Source organism: Arvicanthis niloticus, chromosome 25, assembly GCF_011762505.2.
Source record: "Arvicanthis niloticus isolate mArvNil1 chromosome 25, mArvNil1.pat.X, whole genome shotgun sequence".
NCBI lineage: Eukaryota > Metazoa > Chordata > Mammalia > Rodentia > Muridae > Arvicanthis > Arvicanthis niloticus.
In genome coordinates, this window is record NC_133433.1 from 36,593,118 (window position 1) to 36,617,402 (window position 24,285).

General features: G+C 37.1%; 1 protein-coding gene across 2 annotated transcripts in view; it reads left to right on the forward strand.

Moving 5' to 3' along the window:
- Sntg1 (syntrophin gamma 1) overlaps nt 1-24,285 on the forward strand; it is a 728,479-nt gene that overhangs the window by 500,614 nt on the left and 203,580 nt on the right. For both annotated transcript variants that reach the window (XM_076924411.1, XM_076924412.1), the window contains exon 9: nt 15,853-15,955. In XM_076924411.1, the coding sequence (XP_076780526.1) occupies nt 15,853-15,955 (103 nt within the window). The remainder of the gene's footprint in view (nt 1-15,852; nt 15,956-24,285) is intronic.

Consider the following 24,285-nt stretch of genomic DNA (forward strand, 5'->3'; position numbering starts at 1 on the left):
TCTTCTGATCTGAATTGCTTAGAATTCTGGTTACCAGTGAGCATTCAGGTCCAGTAGAGCTTCTCTGCTGAGGTTTTTGTGGTGTGTGTGGCCTCTGAGGTTTTGAGTGCCAATATTACCTCTGCTGTTCCAAGTGTCACTGCGGCCTTGGGTTCTTGGTGCCTCCATGGCTTCTGGGAATGAATGCAGAGTTGTGAGTCAGTAGATGAAGTCCAACCTATGGTCACTTGATCTTCGACAAAGGAGCTAAAACCATTCAGTGGAAAAAAAGACAGCATTTTCAACAAATGGTGCTGGTCCAACTGGAGGTCAGCATGTAGAAGAATGCAAATTGATCCATACTTATCTCCTAAACCTTTACCCAGCTGATACCCTGTTCTGAAAGATATCTGTACTCCCCCTGAACACCTATGTTCCTGTGTCATCCCCTTCCCCACATCCTGCATTTTTGTGTTTATAAATTCTGTGTTAAAAAGTAAAAATTATGATTTGATAATTAAAAACCAAAACCAAAAACAACAACAACAAAAGAAGTATAATTTTTTTAGGCTAAGAAATTTTTAAAACACTTAACTTCTTAGTGGTTTTGCTTTAAATGATATTTTTCAATTTTAAACTTGAATTTATGTAATAGATCTTAAACTTACAAGTTGAACACATAGCAAAAAAAATTTAAAGACTGCTTGTTTGAATCCTTAAGGAAATTATATTGGAATTTAATCAAATGCTATAAAATTGTTTATATAGTTATATGAGCTAGTTAGCAACATATCCCACTAGAGTCAACAAAGGAATAATTTTTTATAAACATTACTAGGTATAATATTGTTTTAATGATCTCTTTGAGAATGATAAAATCATTTTAATCAGTAGCTTTAAATATTGTGATAAGTATAATTGATTGTTTCAATATTCTTATATCAATTAGGCAAATGACCATTGTATACATTGGAAATGATTATAATTATTATGTCCTATTTATTAGAAGTTATATGGCATTATTTGAACTCAAATTATTAGTGGTCAAAGACAATCCTTCATTCTTAGCTATAAATAGTTGCAAAAAATATGCAACTGTTGACTGTATATTTTCATATTATGTAAAGGTAAAACTTTAGAAGGAATTTAGTAAATTCTGATGTATGATAACTTTAAAATTGTTCATTTCAATGTTTAATTAGATAGGCATTTCTACTGCTAGGTAATTTTCTTTTAAAGCTAATTAACTTTCAGGCAGGAAGTACCTATAGAATGTTCTCCTTTCACATTTGAAGTTTAAGTTAAAATATATGAAAGGTCAGGTCAGTCAGTGCACCAAATAGACGGTGTCGTGTCTGTAGATCTGTAGCACCCTAACCCCTTTGTCCAGTGTAGGCGTATTCCTAGTCTTGTTAGTACTACTCCATAGGCCAAGCTGTAGCAATTGAAATTATGTTTCTCAATGTCTCCTTTGATTTTTTTGTATTATCTTATGCGTAGAACCCCATATTTAATTCCATTATTATTGACGTACAATTTTTCTAAACATAACTCTATATACTGCTCACCAGCTGCATACATTCAGCCGCTATACTTGAGTTACTATCCATATTAGAAATATCATTTGCGGCTATCATAGACCTCTTTCTTCAAATAAACATCTCAGAATCAGACATTGTGGCGCATGCATACATAACATTAGGTCTCTAAAGGCTTTCTAGAAGAATTTCTGGTTTGGAAACAGCTTGAGCTATGTAGCAAGGCTTCCCTGACCCCACCTCTTAATATGCAAGAGCCTCAATAGAAGGCACACGAAACAGAGATCTACTTCTTTACACAGTCAGAAGTCCCATAAAAGTACTAAACTGAAAGCAATGATGTATATGCAGAGGACCAGGTGCAGACCTGGGTTGTACATGTGGCTGCTGTTTCAGTCTCTCTGAGTTCATATGAACATTATTCAGTTGACTTAGTCCTTTGCTACATCTAATGAGACGATCATGTAGATTTTTCTCTTTTAGTCTGTTTATATGGTGAATAACATTGATTGATTTTTTTTCATTTTTTATTGGTTATTTTATTTATTTACATTTCAAATGTTATCCCCCTTCCTAGTTTCCCCTCCACAAACCCCCTATCTCCTCCTCCCTCCCCTGCATGTATGAGGGTACTCTCCCATCCGCCTACCCACTTCTGCCTCAGTGGCCTGGGGTTCCCTTATTCTGGGTCATCAAGCCTCCACAGGACCAAGGGACTCCCCTCCCACTGGCACCCAACAAGGCCATCTTCTGCTACATATCCAGCTTGAGCCATGGGATCCCTGTGAACTCTTTGGTTGGTGGTTTAGTCCCTGGGAGTTCTCGAGGGTCTGGTTGGTTGATATTGTTGTTCTTCCTATGAGGTCGCAAACCCCTTCAGCTCCTACAGTCCTTGCACTAACTTCTCCTTTGAGGTCTCTGCTTTCAGTCTGTTTGGCTCTGTACATCTGCATCTGTATTGATCTGGCAGAGCCTCTCAGGGGACAGCTCTACCAGGCTCTTGTCAGTAACCACTTCTTGGCATCAGCAATACTGTCTGGGTTTAGTGTCAGCAGATGGTATGGATCCCAAGATGGGGCAGACTCTGGATGGCCTTTCCTTCAGTTTCTGCTCGTCTTTGAATTTATGGGCTTATGCTTACTTGATCATGGTGAAGGGTCTTTTAAATGTGTTCTTGTGTTTCTAGTTTGCACATATTTCATTGAGTATTTTTGCATCTATGCTCATAAGGAAAATAGTTCTGTAATTCTCTTTCTTTGATGGGTCTGATGTGGTTTGAATATAAGGATATCTGTGCCCTTATAAAATAAATTGCTCTATGTTCCCTTTGTTTTTATTTTGTGGAACAATTTGATGAGTCTTGGTGTTAACTATTCTTTAAAAGCATGGTAGACTTTCTGCTTGTATTTCACTAGGGGTTATATGACTGTTTTTATTGTTTTTCTGATCTTGATTTAACTCTGGTAAGTTGTATCTGTCAAGAAAATTATACATTTCTTTTAGGGTTTCCAATTTGGTGCAGTATGACTTTTTAAAGACCATCTTTAGGATTCGCTAGATTTCCTCAGTGTCTGTTGTTATGTTCCTTCTTTGATTCTAATTTTGTTCATCTGGTTATCTCTCTGATTTTTTGTTAAACTGGTTAAGGTTTTGTCTACTTTGTTGCTTTTCTCAAGGAACCAACCTTTTGTTTTATTGATTCTTTGTATTGTTAAGTTGCTGTTTCTACTTTATTGACATCATCCCTGAATTTGATTATGTGATGCCATCCACTCTTCTTGGTTGTGATTTCTTCTCTTTGTTCTACAGTTTTCAGGTATGCAGTTAAGTTGCTAGTATGAGATCTTTCCAGTTGTTTTATGTAGGCATTTAGTGGTATGAACTTGCCTATTAGAGCCATTTTCACTCTGTTCCATAAATTTGAGTATAATGTCTATTCATTTTCATTTAATCATAGAAAGTCTTTAATTTCTTCAGTACTTCTGTGTAGACCTTTTTTGTTGTTTGTGTGGTATTTTTGTTTGTTTGTTTTTAATTTAGTAGGCGGGTCTTCAGTTTCCACAGCATTGTAAGCTTTCTGTTATTTCTGTTGTTGCTACTCACTGTTAAAACTTGGTGGTCTTATTGGATGCAAAAAGTTACTTCAGTTTTCTTTTGTTGGTTGAGACTTGCTTTGTGTTCCAGTATGTGATCAGTTGTGGAGAGAAGAATGTGTGTTACTTTGTGGTTAGGTGGAATGTTCTGTAAATATTCCTTAGGACCACTAGATTTATAAAGTTTGTTAGCTTCTGCATTTCTCAGTTTTTTTTTTTTTTTTTTAATTTCTAGATGACCTGTCTATTGGTGACAGTGGGTCAGTAAATTCTTACACAATGTATGATTTAATATATGATTTCTGCTGTAGTAGTGTTTCTATTATGTACTTGGGTGCCCTTGTGTGTTGGATCATCCATGTTAAGAATTGAAGTATGATTTTTGGTGGAATTTTTCTTTTATGAGTATGTCCTTCCCTATCTCTTCTGATTAGTTTTGGTTTGAAGTCTATTTTGTTAAATGTTAAAATGGCTACATGAACTTGTTCTTAGGTCCAGTTGTATGTGACATTTTTTCCAACCTTTCTCTCTGAGGTAATATTTATTTTGATGTTGCGGTATGATTTTTGTATGCAGCAAAAATATCAATCCTGTTTTCAAATCCCTTCTGTTAGTCTGTGTCTTTCTACTGAAGAATCTAGACTGGTGATATTGAAAGATGCCAATGACCAATGATTGTGGACTCTTGTTATCTTGGTGTTGTTGGTGATACTGGTGTGTATATGTTGTATTTCCTTTGATTTTTATAGTATAAAATTATTTATTCCTGGTGTTTTCACTGTGTAGCTAACCTCCTTAGGTTGGAGTTTTTCTTCTAGCTCCTGCTATAAGACTGTATTTGTAGATTAATATTTCTTACATTTCAATTACTATGGAATATCTTAAAGAGGAAATGAATAGATTTATTTAAGAATAAATCTAGGAAAACACAAACAGTACAAGTAAATGAATAATTGTTGAAGACCTAAAGAAAGAAGTAGAATCCATGGAAAATCTAGAAACAAAGAAACACAAACTGAAAAAAAAAATGAGAAATTCAAACAGGAACTAGAGAAGCAAGCTCCACCAACTCCCTTTTTAGAGAAGCCTTAGATTTGCTGCAGAGCTGACTGGGGGACTGGATTTTAGGAAAAAGAGAGATAAGAAAAGATCTACAGGCAGCCTAACTGGTCTTCTGGCAGGCTTGGTCTGAAAGGTAGCAGGAGTTACCTGCTAGAGTTGAAGGCTGAAATAATGGGATGAGTTCCTGGAGGGAAAGTTCAAGAAGACCTTTGTGATCCTTTGGGGATGAGGTCAGAAAGGAAAGGGAGACTGCTGGCAGGCTTTCAGCTATAGAGCTTGGGATGAAACTGACAAAATGGATCTGGAGGATTCTTCCTGACCCCTGACAAGGCAAGAATACCCTATTGTCATCTGGAAGTAATTACAAAAGAGAATACATCATCCCTTGACTCTCCACCTCTGACAGATTGAAATGCTAAGTCAAAAGGAAGCTCTCTGGCATAGGGGACAAAATGATTACCTATCTGTAAGCTAATTGACATAATCTGATGGCTATGCAATCCAAAAATAAACACATGCCCATCATATGGTCAAGGATTTGACCTGAGATACAACTCCAAATAGGAATGTAGTACCGCAAATTAACCTATAATCCTCATCAGCCCAGTGACTTGGTAACTTCCTGTAGTGCAGGAGTTATAGTTCTTGGAAAATAAAAGGCTTCCTGGAGAAGTACGATGGCTTATAGGTTTGTCTTTCTAAACCCCTGCAACACATGGCTTGGGGCCATGCCAAATGGAAAATCCCAGGGGATTGTCCTGACCATTGCTTACTTAGTAAGTATTTAAAAGTTAATAAAGCTCACTTTATTTTTATTTATTTTTTCATTCTATATATATATATTTTACATTTTTATTGGATATTTTATTTATTTACATTTCAGATGCCTCCCCATTTCCCCTCCCTAGAAACCCCTCCTCCTTTATGCCTTTATACCATTTTAATTTCATGCAAGTATTCAGGTCAGTTCTAGGTTGAGGAACTAGCAATACAATAGATGCAAATAGTCAAGGAAAGAGCATGGCAATAAACACAAATAGTCAAAGAACAAGTAAGGCAATAAAATTTCATGAACACTGTTTCTAGGGGCTTATCAGGATGACCAAAATATCTGAGCCAACTTCCCTGTCCTAGCTTTAAATTTGTCCCAAAATGGTGGAATTAATTTTTCTCGGGCAAATCTCCAGATTAACACAATCCACAGGTGACATCTGACAAAAAGCCAGGCAGGCTGCCTGCAGCCCTCTCTTCTCCCTATGTTTCCTGAATTTTATTTCTCCAGTGTCTTCCCCAGCTGTACAGTAGAAGTGGGAAAACCTTCCCTGTCCCTCTGTTCCTGTCTCTTGTGGATCCCACAGATCTTCCCCTTCTAACCTCACTCCCCCTACTCATTCCTTTGTGAAGGCACTAATCTCAGTTCGCATCCCTGCTAACCCAGGGCTGCTTTTGCCAGAGCAACAACTAGGTGGATGGCAGATCTTGAACTTGTGACTGAATAGTAAGCAGTCAGTGCTCTATCAAACTCTAAACCTTTGAAAATTCAGGGTAGTAATAGCATATAAGGGGTTCAAAATTTGAAATGTTTTTTATTTTTATATACCTTAAATCATTCTTACTACTGCTTAAGCTTTTATGTTCTCTGAGCTTTATAACTTGTATTTACCCACGTTAAGTTATAACATGCATTGATATGTCTTAAAATACCTTCTTTACCCTAAAACATTTCTTTAGATCCTCATAATTTAAGTTTTTGTACCCTCAGAGCTTATATAAACTTAGTTTCTTTTTTATCCAAATATTTATTATGAGGCACAGGTGGTTGATTACTGGGAATAGTCATTGTAAAACATGTTCCTTTAGTGGAAAGTTATACCTGAAACCAGTTTATCCTTTAATATTAAACCTATGATTAAAGCAAACCTCTTTACCCATTTTAAATAAGAGACCTAGTAGCTTTAACTAATGAACTGCATGATAGGTTTTTACATTGGGCTAAGGAGCTAGCTAAGAAAGCCACAGTTAGCTTAGTCAAACCCATATCAGTAACCTGAAAAGGATAAATTTCATTATGAATGTATTACTTACTGGCAACATGGACACACAGCCAGTCTAGGTTCCTCCATGGTCAATGAAGGGCAACATCAGTCTTCAGATGTCAGGCCCAGAAGATTCGACAGACTTTCCTATGGAGTAGGAAATTTGGGAGACTGTCTTATATTGTTTTAGGCTATGCAGGGCAATCAACTCCCTAGTGCCCTGCTTCGGCATACTTTGAACAGTGTGAAGTCAGCCACTGAGTCAAAGCACAGTCTTTTTGTCCAATGACTAGCTTTCCCATATTTGAAGCAAGCTCTGGTGGAGGTTCTTCTGAGCCCATCATCTTCTTTTGGAGGAGATTAGGGTTGCTGACAGGAGTTGATTTGACTATAAGGAAAAACTTCTTCTTCCTCCTCTGCTTCTTCCTCTTCTTCTCCTCTACCTCTTCCTTCTTCTCATTTTTCTTCTAAATTGAACATCTTAAATGCCATATTCCGCAGCTCTTGAAAGCATGTGAGGTCCATCTATCAATCTTGTTTGAGTTAAACAATCCTTGTATGTTTTCACATATTTGTTAGGCTGTGCCTTGAAAACATAAATATAGGAGGCTGAATGAGGCTTATTTCTGTAGTTAATTACATTAGCACTTAGCATGACTACAAGTATAGTTCTAAACATATTAAACTATTAACTAGCTTTTTAAAATTATCCTTAACAGTTTGCAATAAGTTAGTATTTCTATAAGACGAGGATTGTATGTTTCATTCCTGTTAGTTTTAGCCTTAAAACAATGATTTTAAATTGAAGCTCTTGTAGCATTGAAATAAAATTTTAACTCATAAACATAGTTCATAAAAAGACTGGGAACTTTCCTGATCTTTACAAAATGTACCCTTATGGGCTATAACAATTTTCTGTGTGACTTAGTTTAAAAGGTATGCCTGGGTCTGAAAATAGGTTGAGCCGTAGCCTGATTCCAGAGCCAGCTTTTTATAAAGTAGAAGAGCACAAAACAGATTTTAAGCTCACACATTTAAACAAACACAGTGGCTGGCTTTAACAGTGTCAGCTGAGCTGTAACTAAGACATATAGAACACAATAAACTCACACATTCAAGGGAAATGTGTCTGTAAACAAGCATTCAGTGGCCAAATACATTTATATACTCAAAGTAAAGAAGAAAAACTTACACGCATAGGAGTCAAACATCCATCCACATGTTGAATTTGGAGCTTTAGCTGCATAGCGGTACCGTTGGGGGCCAACCAAAGCGGAAACCTGCCTGCTGGTTTTCCTGTGAGGCTGCGAGCTTTTCAAACCTGCCCATTGGTTCAGAGCATTGCACTTTTGAACCTCATGTCCTCAAAACACCAATTTTAGGAGTGAGTTTTTATCACTGCCAGGTAAACCTGGGCAGGGGGACTGGATGATGAAGTCAGCCTGTGGTTTCCAGGAGCCTCGCTTACAAACAGCAACAATTTGGAACACACAAAGATAAACCAGACACTGAAGACAAGACAGAAAGCAAGGAAACAGCAGAGATGACATTAACAATTGAATTGGTGTTGCCTAGAGATCTCACCAGTCGGACCTGGAGACTTTAATGGATAGGAGGCTGTTTTAGATTCTTCCTTGTGCTAAACCTAGACTGCCTGACATCCTCACACTAGGCCTGTTCAAACTCTGCGTCTGGCCCCCAGTATACTGTGGAGTCCTTGACTTTTTTGTGTAGCCTAGGTGGACAGTACCCAGATGCTGGGTTGCTCAGCTTAGACGGCTTGACCACCAAATGTTATGAGGGCTCCAAAGGAAGGTCAGAAAAATAACTGATGGCTTCTAATTGCCCAGAAATAACCAGTGGGCCATGTGCATTTCATGCCCAAATGGGGGTGTATTAGCTCTGTCAGTTTCTCTATATTCATCAGATAGTGTACCACATAACCAGAATCCAGAAACCAACAGAAAAATAGCTTTAAAAATGCTTGCTGTTTTCCTGTGAGTATGAACATTTACTGTGGGAGTCCACAGAGTGCAAGTCACTCTCTGGTAACCTTAGGTTAGCTGGGTTAATCATCCCAAGGTTTGTGCCCCCACGAGTAGCTCACTTCTTGAGGATACTGTAATAAAGAGCAAATTTTGGGTGGAATTGTCTTGCTGTGGGGCTCCATGTGTTAATCATGAGATTTATGTGAGAAAAACTAATTCCAGCATTTTCAGTAAAATTTAAAGCAAACTTTATTAAATCCTGATCAAAAGATCAGTATTGTCAGGATTACTCCCTTGAATTTCCCAGATGAATGACCTGAGACACATGTTGCAAGGACAAACCTATAAGCCACTGTAGTTTCCCATGAAGCTTTGTTATTTTCCAAGAACTAAAGCTCCCAGCATTGCAGGGAGTTACCTGGTCCCTAGGCAGGTGGAGCTTATAGGTTAGTTTTGGGTCTTACAATTGCAAAGATATTTCAAAGCAAAACTATAACAATAGCCTACTCTGAAAACTGGTAGATACCCATACTTTGCCGGCAATATTTCTAGATGTATTGAGAAAACTGTATACTTACATTTGGAAGCTGACAATATGACACTATCTCTTACATTGTACCAAGAAGCTCTCTGCAAATTGATACTTGCTGGCAAAGGGAAAGTCCTGTTCTGCCAATATTGTCACTGGGTAATACCAATCACATTCCATAGCAGAGGGCCCATGCCCAGAAAGAACTGGACAACACAATGAACTGGATGATATTTTTTGTAGAGTATATGTTTTATTTTACTTTATTTTGTCTTTTTTTCTCTTTCTTTCTTTCTTTCTTTCTCTCTTCTTTTAAGTGATATTTGTTGTCTTTAATTTTTTGAGGTTTTTTGTTTCTTGTTTTACTTTGCTGTTTATTTTTGTTGGCTTGTTGTTGGTTGGAGAGAGAACATAAAGCATGATGGGATGGGTAGGGAGGTCAGAGGATCTGGGAGGAGTTGGGGGAGGGGCAAACATGATTAAATTAGGTTGTATAACATTTTAATGGAAACAAAAAAATAAAAATGTAAAAATCAGTACTACTGTATGATCCAGTTTTATCAAGCCTGAATTTAACCCAAAGGAACCTGAGTCAGCATTCCATAAAGTTTCTTACATATCTAATTTTATTCTAGTGTTATATTACTCACAATGCTCAAGACATAACAACATCCTAGATGTCCATCAACAGATGAATAAAGAAACCATGAAACAAACGCATGATGACAAAGTTTTATTTTCATTCATAAAGAAGCATATATTCCTCTCAAGAAAATGGATGAGAGGAGAAACATCATGTAGAAAGGATAAAAGTTCTTTCTTTCGTATGTTCACTGTATGTATTTATGTAGAGAGATCGTATCAAAGTATAAAGGAGGACTTGTCATATTTTCTCTCTGGAACCTAGATTTAACAACACACACTCATGTATGCCATGGAATCAGAAAATGAAATCTTGGAGCCACTCTCTCCAGGCTTCTAAATGGCAGCTATGTTCTCTTTTCCTCACCTTCTCAGGTGTAGCATCTCTCCTCCTCCTCCTCCAGGCATAGCAGATCTCTTTTTTCCTCCCTGTCCATTTTGGGGACCCAAATGAACAACAACAACAACAAAAAAAAAATACAAAAAACAAAACTAATCATGCATATGTCAAATGCCGGGCATTGTGATTACATAGTGATGCCTATACATACTTTTTTCATTTCTGTTAGTGATATGTGTGAGTTCACCTTCCTACACACCTTAGGAACACCAGCCAGTGCTCAGTTTTAGATACATAGAAAAATTATAGTGGTGTTTACCTTTTCCTAATATTAGTCGCATTGTAAATATTTTTGAGTTAATTTGTATTGCTATAAGCTGCTTAAAAATATATCTGGTTGAAAAATTTGACGGACTGTTTGTTTTATCACTGCATTTTGATTTGAAATATTTTAACTTCCTTGCCTTTATGTATCAGAACATGTATTTATCTAAATATTGAGCTTTTTGTTTGTTTGTTTGTTTTTAGTATCAGTATTTCAGTTTTCCCAGTAACTCGTGAAGTCAAGGAGCGTTCAATATTCAGCCTCATCCTCTGCTTTTCTTTCTTTCTTTCTTTTTTTTTTTTTGGTGTTTATTCTACAATTTTTAAACTTCTGTGTGATAACTTTCAAAATCAGTTTGACAATTTCTCTAGAAAGGTGTTCAGGGTCTGCATTACAATATATTTCTATCTACAGGTCAAATAATGATGTAAGTCATCGCTTAACACTTATTTAGATATGTTACAAATTAGTAATGTTCTCTATATTGTAGTGCAGAGTAGTTTCATAAACTTCTGTCCTATCAATACCTGAGTGCTTCATTCTATTGTTGCTTTTATATATGGTTTTATTTTTATAATCAGAATTTTTTATTGCCAGGACATAGAAATGTATATGAATGTGCACGTATCCCATGCCATTAACTTTATTGCCGGTGACTGTGATTGCTTTTAACTCTAACACTTTCCTACTATGTAAAGCATCTATTTATACTATGTAAAGTCTATGTAAAGCATCTATTTATACTATGTAAAGTCTATGTAAAGCATCGTGGCATCTTCAACTGAAGAGTTTTCTTTTTTTTTAAGTTTATTTTGGGTTCAGATTCCTATTGTGTTTTACCTTCAGTACTTTGATTTAGCACCTTCATTAAAATTTGACTAGAGTAATTATCATAGATATTCATTTGTTTTTTTCCCAAGCCTGAGGGATTGTAGATTTCACTTAGGATGATCATATTTATGGTGTTCACATGTTACATGTATCAATTCCAGAAAGTTTGCTTCTGCTGTCATTCAGTGTTTATCACATATGTATACTGCAGAATACAATTTTTGTGAACTCTGGGTCAGCTTAATGTTTTAACGTGGTTAATTGCACCAATTTGCTTTTTAAATTTTTAATTTAAAAAAATTTTTTTTAATTATCTGAATATGGTCTCTCTTTATTTTTTAAAAAAAATTATTAGATATTTTATCTACATTTTAGATGTAATCCCCTTTCCCCTCACTCAGGAACCCCCTATCCCATCCCCACTCTTCCTCTTCTATGAGGATATGCCCCCACCCACCTTCCCACTCTCACCTCCCCACCCATGATTTCCCCCCCACTGGGACATCCAGTCTTCACTGGACCAAGGACTTCCTCACCCACCTATGCCTGACACTGTCATCCTCCCCTACATATACAGCTGGAGCCATGGGCTGTGACCCACGCAATCGTCTCGCCAGCAAGAACACACGCGGACACACCAGGATCCTTCTGCAGCAAGCTTTATTGCGATAGAGAGAAAAAGTCCCCGAGCCCTGAACAGGCGCTGCTTATATGCACCCTAGAGCGGCGTGTTCACTTCTAATTGGCTGCTTGCTCATAACCTCGTATTACGCCCCAGGTTGGGCAGTGATTTGGCGCAGTTTCACCACTTGCACAATGCGCAGTCCACTTATTACTTGCGGGAGCACCGGATGCCAGCGCCATCTTGTAATGGCTCACCACGGCTCTCTACAATGGGCCCCTCCCTATGTGTTCCCAGACTGGTGGTTTAGACCCTGGGAGCTCTGGTTGGTTTGTATTTTTGTTCTCCTCATGGGGCTGCAAACTCTTTCAGCTCCTTCAGTCTTCTCTCTCACTCCTCCATTGGGAACCCCATGATTTGCTTAATGGTTAGCTGTGAGTTTTCACCTCTGTATATTTCAGGCTCTGTCAGACCTCTAAGAAGACAGCTATATTAGGATCCTGCACTTCTTGGCATCCATATCAGTGTCTACCTTTGGTGAATGCACAAGGAATGGATACCCAGGTGGAGCAGTCTCTGGGCGGCCACTCCTTCAGTTTCTATTCCACACTTTGTCTCCATATTTGCTCCCATGTGTATTTTGTTACCCTTCTAAGAAGGGCCAAAGCACCCACACTTCGGTCTTCCTTGTTCATGAGCTTCATGTGGTCCATGAGTTGTATCTTGGCTATTGTGAGCTTTTGGGCTAATATCCAATTACCAGTGAATACATACCATGTGTGTTCTTTTGTGATTGGGTTACCTCACTCAGGATGATATTTTCTAGTTCCATCCATTTACCTAAGAATTTCTCGAATTTGTTGTTTTTAATAGCTGAATAACCAATTTGCTTTTTAATTAACGTAATCTTTAGAATCTTTGGGAAATTTATAGCATGCATCGCAGCCCCACACATTTCCAAGTTCTTCCTTATCTGCTTTGTACCCATGTAATCCCCCACCACCAAGGAAAATAAAAATAAAGTTTAGAAAAGAAAAGAAAAAAACAAAACAAAAAACCCAAAACAAAACCCACAAAAACAAACAAACAAAAGAAAAGAAAACAACAACAAAAACACATTTCACAAATGCCTCTGGGCCATGACCCGCTCCTCTATCAACTGCAGGCTTCTGAGCAGGTACCATTCAGATCCTCCATTTTCCTACCTCTCCATTACATACGTGTTTGTCATAGTGGCACTGGAAGTTGCTGTATATCTTTTCGTGCAGTATATCCTTTCTTCCAAACAGGTTTACTTGCAAGTGTTTATTGCCATGAGTCATAAATCTAATTCAAGGCATCTGGCTTTTGTACCATCAATACTGAAACCTCATACAGATTCTCTGATATCCTGCTGTTGCTCTGAGTTATGGATATCCTTTGGCTATGGATCCACAGGACCAGTCACTTCACATGCTCCGGCACCTCATAGGTGGGGAAGATGTTGGGGCGGGGGAGGCAACTCAAAGCCATAGATCTGGGCCTTGTTGGTAGCTGAATTGGTCATTCTGTCAGCTCTCCTCCACCCATACCACCAGAAACAGCTCTCTAGGCGAGATGGGGCAGGGGCAGTTCTCTTGTATTTTCACTACCAAAATTCCCAGGTAAGGGTCAGCTCTCCATTACACAGGTTACCCCTGGCACCACCATGAACAGAGCAAGCTCAGTAAGGCCCTTGGACATCCACATGGCTTCAGGCTACAATACAACCTTAGGCATATGCATAGCCTTTAGTTTTAATACAGACTATAGATATCAACCTAGATATCTATATGCTGTAATAACCTCAGCTGCAATAGGACTACAGACCAAGATATGGCCCTCAGCAGCAGCATGGGTCTGGACATCACCATGGTCTCAGGGGTAGCACAGGCCTCTCACATCAGTGTGTTCCTCACTGTCTTTACTACTCCAGTTCTGTCTGATCCATAGCACACAGACAACTTATGTTCTCTTTCTATCCTGTCTCTACCGAATGCTTGCTGCCATCATGCTCACCCAGCAAGGTTCAAGCATGGCCCAGAGTCTCAGTGTGCTTTAACAATTTCTTAATGTTAAATAATATTGTACTCCTAGGTTAAGTTCCATCTAATCAAGATGATCTTTAGATATTTTTGGATTTCACTTACTAAAATAGATGTAAGAATGTTCACATATGTGCATGCCTGCCTGTCCCTGAAGCCCTTCTCTCTGTTGATTCTGATTTCCTGATTCTCCAGCACTGTTCTATTCTTTAATCCAGAAAGTATTCTATTTATGTCATTAAACTTTGTGTTCTATGAATTCTGTTTTAATGTTTTTATAATTCAACATTTCTTTGCTGCAAGCTTATGATATTTCAATGGGTTTGATACAATTGTAACTTCTTACTGGGTATTTTTAAGGCTATTTTATGGTCATTGTCTTAGAGCTCTAACAGGTGATTTACTTTGTTGTGAGTTGGTTGTTACTTTCTTTTTCAAAGAGAAAAAATGGTTCATTTTTTGCTTTAATGTGTTTTAGTTCATCTTTGTCAACCTTTTATGTTAGCTAATTGTTAGTAATGATCCTATGTTAGTTTTCTATATGTTTTAAAGCAAAGAGTTCTCTGTTCATTACATAAGTCTGGCTATGTATCCTTTTAGACTATGTAGTATGGAGTTTATTTGCAAGGTTCTGTTCTGGCTGATTGATCTTTCTTCACTGGAAATCCCACTGTTCTGTGCTTGTAAAGCCTGAAGAGATGAAAGAGATTTCCAGATTGGCCTCCTGGTGTCACTAATTAGGAGAGGGTTGGTTTCATTAGATATTTCCAGCCAGCCCTTGCTGTGGGATAACAAATTGATGAGGATTGTAGGCCTTGCTTATCATCCAAATCATTTTCTTCAGGGTGGGATGTCTGAAGTATCAAGATGAGAAACCGTGATCACTATTGTTGCATAGTCCCCATGTTTGGAAAAGAGGATTTTCAGAACAATAGGAAATTCCCAGGATGGAGATTGTCTTTATGGTTATGAGCAATGTATGTTTTTGTGTTTCTTTAACTACAACATTTTTAAGATTCCTAATTTTTTCTGTGGTTTATATCAGCAATTATAATCACAAGTATATTTATCTGATTTGTCACAACTACATCATAACTTATACATCTCAGACTCTTAGCTTTTCTTTAATTCCTTTCTTAGATTGATTTTCCATTGATTATTTCTTATTTCTTTGATTTTTAAGAAAATTAGAACTGTTTTAGTTGGTAGCACTAGACCTATCTATTCTATAATTTCAAGTGCGGGGATTACTGATATCAAATTTCTTTATTTTCTCAGCTTTTCAGAAAAAAGAAAAAGATCTAGTACTGTTTTAAAGTTTTTGAATACATTTATGCAGCTTTGTAAAAAAAGTATTTCTTGGACCACACCTGAAAAATCATTTTCCTTTTACCAGCAATGATTAATGATTAATCAACCTAACACTACAAATATGCAAAACAGTCATTACATTAAAAGATATACTGGCTCCATTAGTACTTAACATCTGCCATTCTTTAGAGTTGTGATCAAGTCTAACACTGCCTAAGATAACCATAGCTTAGGAGATGTTCTGTGGGTGACTGAGAGGTCCACAGAGCATCCTATTAGACTGAAGCATGGGGACATAGCAGGAGGAGTGTTGGGTTTATGACAGAACTACTTAGGAAGTTGGGTATTTTTTTTTTTTTATTTTTTACAAAGAGTTTCTGACCACAAGAGAAAATAAAGATGTTGGAAACAGTCAATAGTGCCCAGGGCTTATAATTATACAAAATTGTGTAACTAATGATGGCCGTGTTCTGTTAATCTTTTCTGTTTCTAGGTACAGGTTCTTCGGAATGCTGGGGAGGAAGTGACCCTGACAGTGTCATTTTTAAAAAGAGCACCTGCTTTCCTCAAACTCCCACTTAATGAAGACTGTGCATGTAAGCATTTGTAGAATGGAAACAGTAATAATAGCATTGAATTTGCTCTTTATCCCCCATTTCCTTCCAACCAGTACTTGGCATTTTATTCTCAGAGTACAGTGTAAAACAGATACACGTATACTGCATAGAATCACCGAATCATGTAGAATTCATGTCTCTTGAAACTTAAAAAATTATTTTTTATGTTGAAAATGTTGAATCTCTTCCTTTCTAGTGATTATGAAAACTGCCACCTAATTTTCACCAGATCTGTTCTCTCCTTACACTTTTACTTTACACAACCTTTACCATGTTCCATATGCTTCTTAATCATTCTTATTGATTTTTGGATAAATTTATGTTCAGATTATTTTCCCATTATTTAAAAGTTTTGTTTCTGATGAGTTTTGTGTGTGCATGCATGTGTATGTGTGGTTATTGTTGTTGTTGTTGCAGTAGTAGTTGTTAATACATGGTGGAACATAAGCCTTTGTCCCAAGACAAGCTATCCCTTGTTTCTAAGACTGAATAAAAATTCCATCATATTTAAACTTGCACCAACTAATGGATATTTTATTGATTCCATGACTTTGCTATTATCAATAAGGCTGTATTTATACGTGTTATTTTGAGACCATGATTTTTGTTGTTTGGAATATGTATCCAGAAGTGAGGTTTCTGGTTCTCTGTGTTGTTTTGAATACTAGCTATGGTACTTTCTATGGGAACATTGCCATTTCACATTTACACCAACAAGTCAACTTTGCCAATTTCTTTGAGTCATCTGCAATTTTTTTTTTTTAGTCTCATGTTTAATGTGGCTGTTTTCTTGAGTCAACAATTATATGGTGGCTTTGGCTGAACTTCCCTAATCACTTGTGATGGTCAGTGTCTTTGCCCACATTGGTTTGCTTTCCATCTGAATCCCATTTTATATAGATGTCATTCAAGCGCTAAGATGTTTTCTGACTTGATCTTGTGCATGTTTTGTGAATGCTATGATAATTTCTGTGAGTCAGTTATGCCTCTGCCCTGTTGTATCTAAAATGTATAACTCTTTTGAGGTCATCTACTGCCTCTGGCTCTTATAATCTTTCTGTCCTTTCTTTTACAAATGTCCCTGAACCTTGAAAGGAATGATTTAATATAGCCATCACATTCATATGTGAGCATTTTTATGTCTTATATTCTCTGTATACTCACAAGTTGTGGGCTTCTGAGTTAGTTGCTATCTGCTTCATGAAAAAGCTCAATGATGTGGATTGAACCCTGTACTAATAAATGGGTTGTCTTAGTTAGGGTTTCAGTGATGTGAACAGACACCATGACCAAGGCAACTCTTACAAAGGACATTTATTTGGTGCTGGCTTACAGGATCAGAGGTTCACATCATTATTATCAAGGTGGGAGCATGCCAGCATCCAAGCATGCTTGATGTGAGAGAAACTGAGAGTTCTGCATGTTGTTCCTAAGGCCAAGAGAAGACTGAATCTTCAACACTGGGCAGAGATTCAAAGCCTACCCCACAGTGATAGTCTTCCTCCAACAAAGCCATATCTTCAAATAATGTCACTCCCTAAGCCAAGCATATTCAAACTACCACATTCCACTCCTTGGGCCCCACATGCTTGTTCCAACACATGAGTACATAGGCATAGCATAATGCAAAATACATTTGTCCAACTTCAAGAGTCCTATAGTCTTTAACAGTCTCAACAATACTAAAAGTCCGAAATTCAAAGACTCTTCTGAGATTCATCCAGTCACTTAACTATAATCCCCTATAAAATCAAAATCAAACAACAGATCATATACACCCAACATCATGGGATATATCATTCTAAAATCCCATAGGAAGGAAACACTGGACTAAAGCAAGACCAAATACCAGTTGGATAAACTCCAAACTCAGCATCTCCATGTCTAATGTAAAATTCCTTCTGGCTTCATTGACTGAAGCACAGTTCTCTTTGTCTAGTTCTGATTTCTGTCAGCAGCTTTCTTTAGCAGGTATCCCACGACTTTGGCATCTTGAACATCTTGGCATCTCCAAGGCAACTTCAATGATACAGCTCTTGTTCCAATGCCTGGGATCCACACATGATTTTCTGGGCCCCTCCAATGATCTTGGGTCATATCTATAGCTCTGTACTCTTTAGTACTCTAGGCTCTGGTTGACTCTAGTCCATTGCTGCTGCTGCTTTTGGTAATTTTTTAATGGTACTACATTTCTAATAAACTGGGGACTTCTGCTGCAACTAGGCTTCACCAATAGCCTTTCAAAGGAACTCTTTATGGTGCCAAGCCTCAACTCCTTTGTATGACCCCTTAAGTTCTGAACTGTCAACTACAACTGAGGCTGCACTTACATTAATGGCTTTCCCTGGCTTCTCCCAGTGCCAAGCCTCAGCTGCTCTTCATGACCCCTTCACACCTTCAAAACCAATACTACCTGAGTGATTCTTATACATTACTGAGTCAAGATGCAGCATAAGGTACAATCTTGGCTATCTCTGGAGTATAGATTTTTTTGCTCAGAAAATACTTCCCAGAAGATTTCACCTCAATGATGCTGGTTTCTTCTTAATCAACACTAAATTCTTAGCTCCATCTAACCAGCATCAATTTTTCCACTCATCCCTCCTACCTATTAATTAATTAAGTAATCAATCAATCAATTAATTAATTTTTATTGGATATTTTATTTATTTACATTTTAGATGTCATCCTCTTTCCCCATTTCCCCTCCTTAGAGCCCCTATCCAATCTCCCCTCCTCCTTTTTGATTTTATACCATTTTAATTACATGTATGTATTAAGGTCAGTTCTAGGTTGAGGGTCTAGCAATACAACAGATACAAATAGTCAACGAACAAGCAAGGCATTAAACCCAATTACTTGAACATTCCCACGATCACTGTTTCTAGGGGCTTATCAGGATGACCAAAATATCTGAGCCTACTTTGATGTCCTAGCCCAAAGTAATTTTCATGTCTGAAGCCTACTTCCTTGTTCTAGCCTAAAATTTTGATTCCTGTCTGAAATTACTTCTTAGTTCTAGCCTAAGATTTAGATTCCTACCTGAAATTACTTCTTTGTTCTAGCCTAATGTCAGATTTTGGCCTGAAGCCTGCTTCCTTGTCCTTGGCCAATGTCATATTCCTGCCAAGCAGCCCATTTCCTTGTCCTTAGCTCATATCAGATTCTTGCTGAGCAACCCCAAAGGCTCTCTGCCTCTTCTCCTTTTTTATTTAATTAACAAGACTGAGCTGGTCTTAGGTCATTCTGACAAGAATGCCTTCCTTACCTGTCATGGAATATGCATTATCTAAAGCAATGCACTTATGTCTTAGGTTGATAAGGCTCTGTGCAGAATCTTACCCATCCTTGGCTTGCTAGCCTGTTAATTTAATAACTCTGTCTGGGGGTCCATTTTTAGGTTCAAGCTATGTACTTTGGCTGCCAACATGTCGATGTTGTTAACTACAAGCTTTAACATGATGGACAGAAATAAAAGTATTCCCAGGACAAAAAGAGCTAGCATGATCAAGCTATATATGCCATTCTTAAAGCTTGACCAAAATAGAAATACTAACATCAGGCCATGGGTAATTTTATCTGCAGTATCTACTGCATCAATGCTATGCAGTGCAGCAATCTTGAAATTCATAAGCTCACTATGTAATATTAAAACATCCAGAGAAGTGTTAGAATTATGCCAAAATACACTGCATGTGTCTTTAAACTCCTTCTTAATTATAATAATGTCCACTGTAAATTTTAGAACTAACATGAATCCAATGGTATTTGGCATGACACTCGAGATGGCTTCTTACCCTTAAATTTTGAACCTCCTTCTAATAATTTGAATAGGATAAAGAGCATCCTGGGGGGAGACAGGGAGGCAGATGTTCATGTATCTCCACCAGTCAAAGATAGTTGATATATCTAGGTTGGGTAGCAGGTTACACCTCTGATTGAACAATACCAAACTTATAAAGCCTATGATTAACATTTTTTTAAAAAAATGTATAAATGCAAAAAGAAACAGGGGGCATGGGATAGGGATTTTCTAAGGGGGGGAATGGGGAAAGGGGATGGCATCTGAAGTATAAATAAAATATCTAATAAAAAATGAAAAAAATGTTTCTCTGATGACTAAAGATGTTGAACATTTCTTTAGGTGCTTCTCGGCCCTTTAATATTCTTCAGTTGAGAATTCTTTGTTGAGCTCTGTTCCCCATTTTTAATAGGGTTATTTGACTGTCTGGAGTCTAATTTCTTGAGTCCTTTGTAGATTTTGGATATTAGCTCTCTATCAGATGTAGGATTTGTAAACATCTTTTCCCAATCACTTGGTTGCCGTTTTGTCCGACTGACAATGTCCCTTGCCTTATAGAAGCTTTGCAATTTTATGAGGTCCCATTTGTCAGTTATTGATCTTAGAGCATAAGCCATTGGTGTCCTGTTCTGGAACTTTTTTCCCTGTTCCCATGTGTTGGAGGCGCTATCCTACTTTTTGTTCTATTAGTTTCATTGTGTCTGGTTTTATGTGGAGGTCCTTGACCCACTTGTACTTGCGTTTTGTACAAGGGGATAAGAATGGATAGATTTGCATTTTTCTACACGCTGATCTCCAGTTCAACCAGCACCACCTGTTGAAAATGCTGTCTTTTTTTTTTTTCACTGAATTGTTTTAGCTCCTTTGTCAAAGATTAAGTAACTATAGGTATATGGGTTCAGTTCTAGGTTTTTGATTCTATTTCATTGATCTTCCTGCCTGTCTCTGTACCAATACCATGCAGTTTTTTATCACTACTGCTCTGTAGTACAGCTTGAGGTCGGAGATGGTGATTCTCCCAGATGTTCTTCTATTGTTGAGAATAGTTTTCTCTATCCTGGGTTTTTGTTATTCCAAATGAATTTGAGAATTGCTGTTTCTGTCTCTGTGAAGAATTGAGTTGGAATTTTGATGGGGATTGCATTAAATCTGTAGATTGCTCTTGGCAAGATGGCCATCTTTACTATATTAATCCTGTCAATCCATGAACATGGGAGATCTTTCCATTTTCTGAGATCTTTGATTTCTTTCTTCAGGGACTTGAAGTTCTTGTCATACAGATTTGTCACTTGCTTATTTAGATTCACACTGAGGTATTTTATATTATTTGTGATTATTTTGAAGTGTGTTCTTTCCCTAATTTCTTTCTCACTGCTTATCCTTTAAGTACAGGAAGGCTAGTGATTTTTATTTGATTTAATTTTATATCCAGCCACTTTGCTGAAGTTGTTTATCAGGTTTAGGGGTTCTCTGGTGGAAGTATTGGGGTCACTTAAGTATACTATCATATCATCTGCAAATAGTGATATTTTGACTTCCTCTTTTCCAATATTTTTCTTTGATTTCCTTTTGTCATCTAAGTGCTCTGTCTAGGACTTTGAGTACTATATTGAATAGATAGGAAGAGAATGGGCAGTCTTGTCTAGTCCATGACTTCACTGGGATTGTTTCAATCAAGTTTTTCTCCATTTGGTTTGATGCTGGCTACTGGTTTGCTATATATTGTTATGTTTAGGTATGATCCTTGGATTCCTGTTCTTTCCAAGACTTTTACTATGAAGGGGTGTTGAATTTCGTCAAATGCTTTCTCAGTATCTAGTGAGATGATCATGTGGTTTTTTCTTTGAATTTGTTTATATAGTGGGTTATGTTGATTGATTTCCTAATATTGAACCATTCCTGCATTCCTGGGATTAGCCTACTTGATCATGATGGATGATTGTTTTGATGTGTTCTTGGATTCGGTTTGAGAGGATTTTATTGAGTATTTTTTACATCGATATTCATAAGGGAGATTGGACTGAAGTTCTCTTTATTTGTTGTCTCTTTATGTTGTTTAAATATGAGCTTAATTGTGGCTTCATAGAACAAATTGGGTAGTGTTCCTTCCATTTCTATTTAGTAGAATAGTTTGAAGAGAATTGGTATTAGGTCTTACTCGAAGGTCTGATAGAATTTTGCACTAAAACCATCTGGTCCTGGGCTTTGCTTTTTTTTTTTTTTTTTTGACTTTTAATGACTGCTGCTGTTTCTTTAGGTGTTATAGGACTATTTAGATGGTTTATCTGATTTTGATTTAACTTTGGTGTCTGATATCTGTCTAGGAAATTGTCCATTTCATCCAGATTTTCCAGTTTTGTTGATTGTAGACTTTTGAAGCATCTGATGATTTTTTTGAATCTGATAATTTTTTGAATTTCCTCAGTTTCTGTTGTTATGTCTCCCTTTTCAGTTCTGATTTTATTAATTTGGATACTGTCTCTGTGCCCTCTGGTTAGTCTGGGTTAGGGGTTATCTATCCTGTTGATTTTCTCACAGAACCAGCTACTGGTTTTGTTGATTCTTTGTATAATTCTTTTTGTTTCTACTTGGTTGATTTCAGCCCTGAGTTTGATTGTTTTCTGCTATCTATTCATCTTGGGTGCATTTGCTTCTTTTTGTTCTAGAGCTTTCTGGTGTGTTAAGCTGCTAGTTTATGTTCTCTCCTGTTTCTTTTTTAGGCACTTAGAGCTATGAGTTTCCCTCTTAGCACTGCTTTCATTGTGTCCCACAAGTTTTGGTATGGTGTGTCCTCATTTTTATTAAATTCTAAAAGTCTTTAATTTCTTTATTTATTTCTTCCCTGACCAGTTTTTATTGAGTAGCCTGTTGTTCAGTTCCCACATGTATGTGGGCTTTTCATTGTTTTTGTTATTATTGAAGACCAGCCTTGGTCCATGGTGATCTGATAGGATGCATGGCATTATTTCAATTTTCTTGAATCTGTTAAAGCCTGTTTTGTGACCAATTATGTGGTCAGTTTTGGAGAAGGTACCATGAGGTGCTGAAAAGAAGGTAGATTCTTTTTTTCGGGATGAAATGTTTTATAAATATCTGCTAAATCCATTTGGTTCATAACTTCTTTTAGTTTCACTGTGTCTCTGTTTAGTTTCTGTTTCCATGATCTGTCCATTGATGAGAGTGGGGTGTTGAAGTCTTCCACTATTATTGTGTGAGGTGCAATGTGTGCAGTTGATGCATAGATGTTCAGAACTGAAATTTCATCTTAGTTGATTTTTCCTTTGATGAGCATAACGTGTCCAGTCTTATCTTTCTTGATAGCTTCTGGTCGAAAGTCAATTTTATTCGATATTAGAATCGCTACTCCAGCTTGTTTCTTGGAAACATTTGCTTGTAAAATTGTTTTTCAGCGCCTTTTATTCTGAGGCACTCTCTATCGTCACTGAGGTGGGTTTCCTGTATGCAGCAAAATGGGTTCTGTTTTACTTATCCAGTTTGTTAGTCTATGTCTTTTTATTGGGGGAATTGACTCCATTGATGTTGAGATATTAAGGAGAAGTAATTGTTCCTTTCTGTTATTTTTGCTATAAGAGGTGGAATTATGTTTGTGTGGCTATCTTCTTTTGGGTTTGTTGAAAGAAAATTACTTCCTTGATTTTTCTAGGGTATAATTTTCCTCCTTGTGTTGGTGCTTTCCCTTTATTATCCTTTGTGGGGCTGAGTTTATGGAAAGATATTGTGTAAATTTAGCTTTATCATAGAATAGCTTGGTTTCCCCATCTATGGTAATTGAGAGTTTTGCTGGATATAGTAGCCTGGGCTGGTATTTGTTCTTAGGGTCTGGATGACATCTGTTCAGAATCTTCTGGCTTTTAGAATCTCTGTTGAGAAGTCTGGTGTAATTCTGATATGTCTGCCTTTAAATGTTGTTTGGCCTTTTCCCCCTTACAGCTTTTAATATTCTTTCTTTGTTCTGTGTATTTAGTGTTTTGAATATTAAGTGATGAGAAGATTTTCTTTTCCGGTTAAGTCTATTTCGTGTTATGTAGATTTCTTTGACATTTATGGCCATCTCTTTCTTTGGGTTAGGGAAATTTTCTTCTATGGTTCTGTTGAAGATGTATTCTGGCCCCTTGAGCTGGGATTCTTTACCCTTTTCTATTCCTATTATTCATAGGTTTTATCATTTCATTGTTTCCTGAATTCCCTGTATATTTTGGGTTAGAAGCTTTTTATACTTTGTATTTTCTTTAACCAGTGTGTCAGTATCTTCTATGGTATCTTTTACTCCTGAGATTCTCTCTTCTATTTCTTGTATTCTGTTGCTGATGCTTGTATCTGTAGCTCCTGATCTCCTTTCAAAGTTGTCCATCTCCAGGGTTGCCTCCTTTTGTGTTTTTCTTATTGTTTCTAATTCCATTTTTAGTTCTTGCACAATTTTGTTCAATTTTTTCTGCTTGAATGTATTTTTCTGGATTTCTTTAATGGGTTTATTTGTTTCATCTTC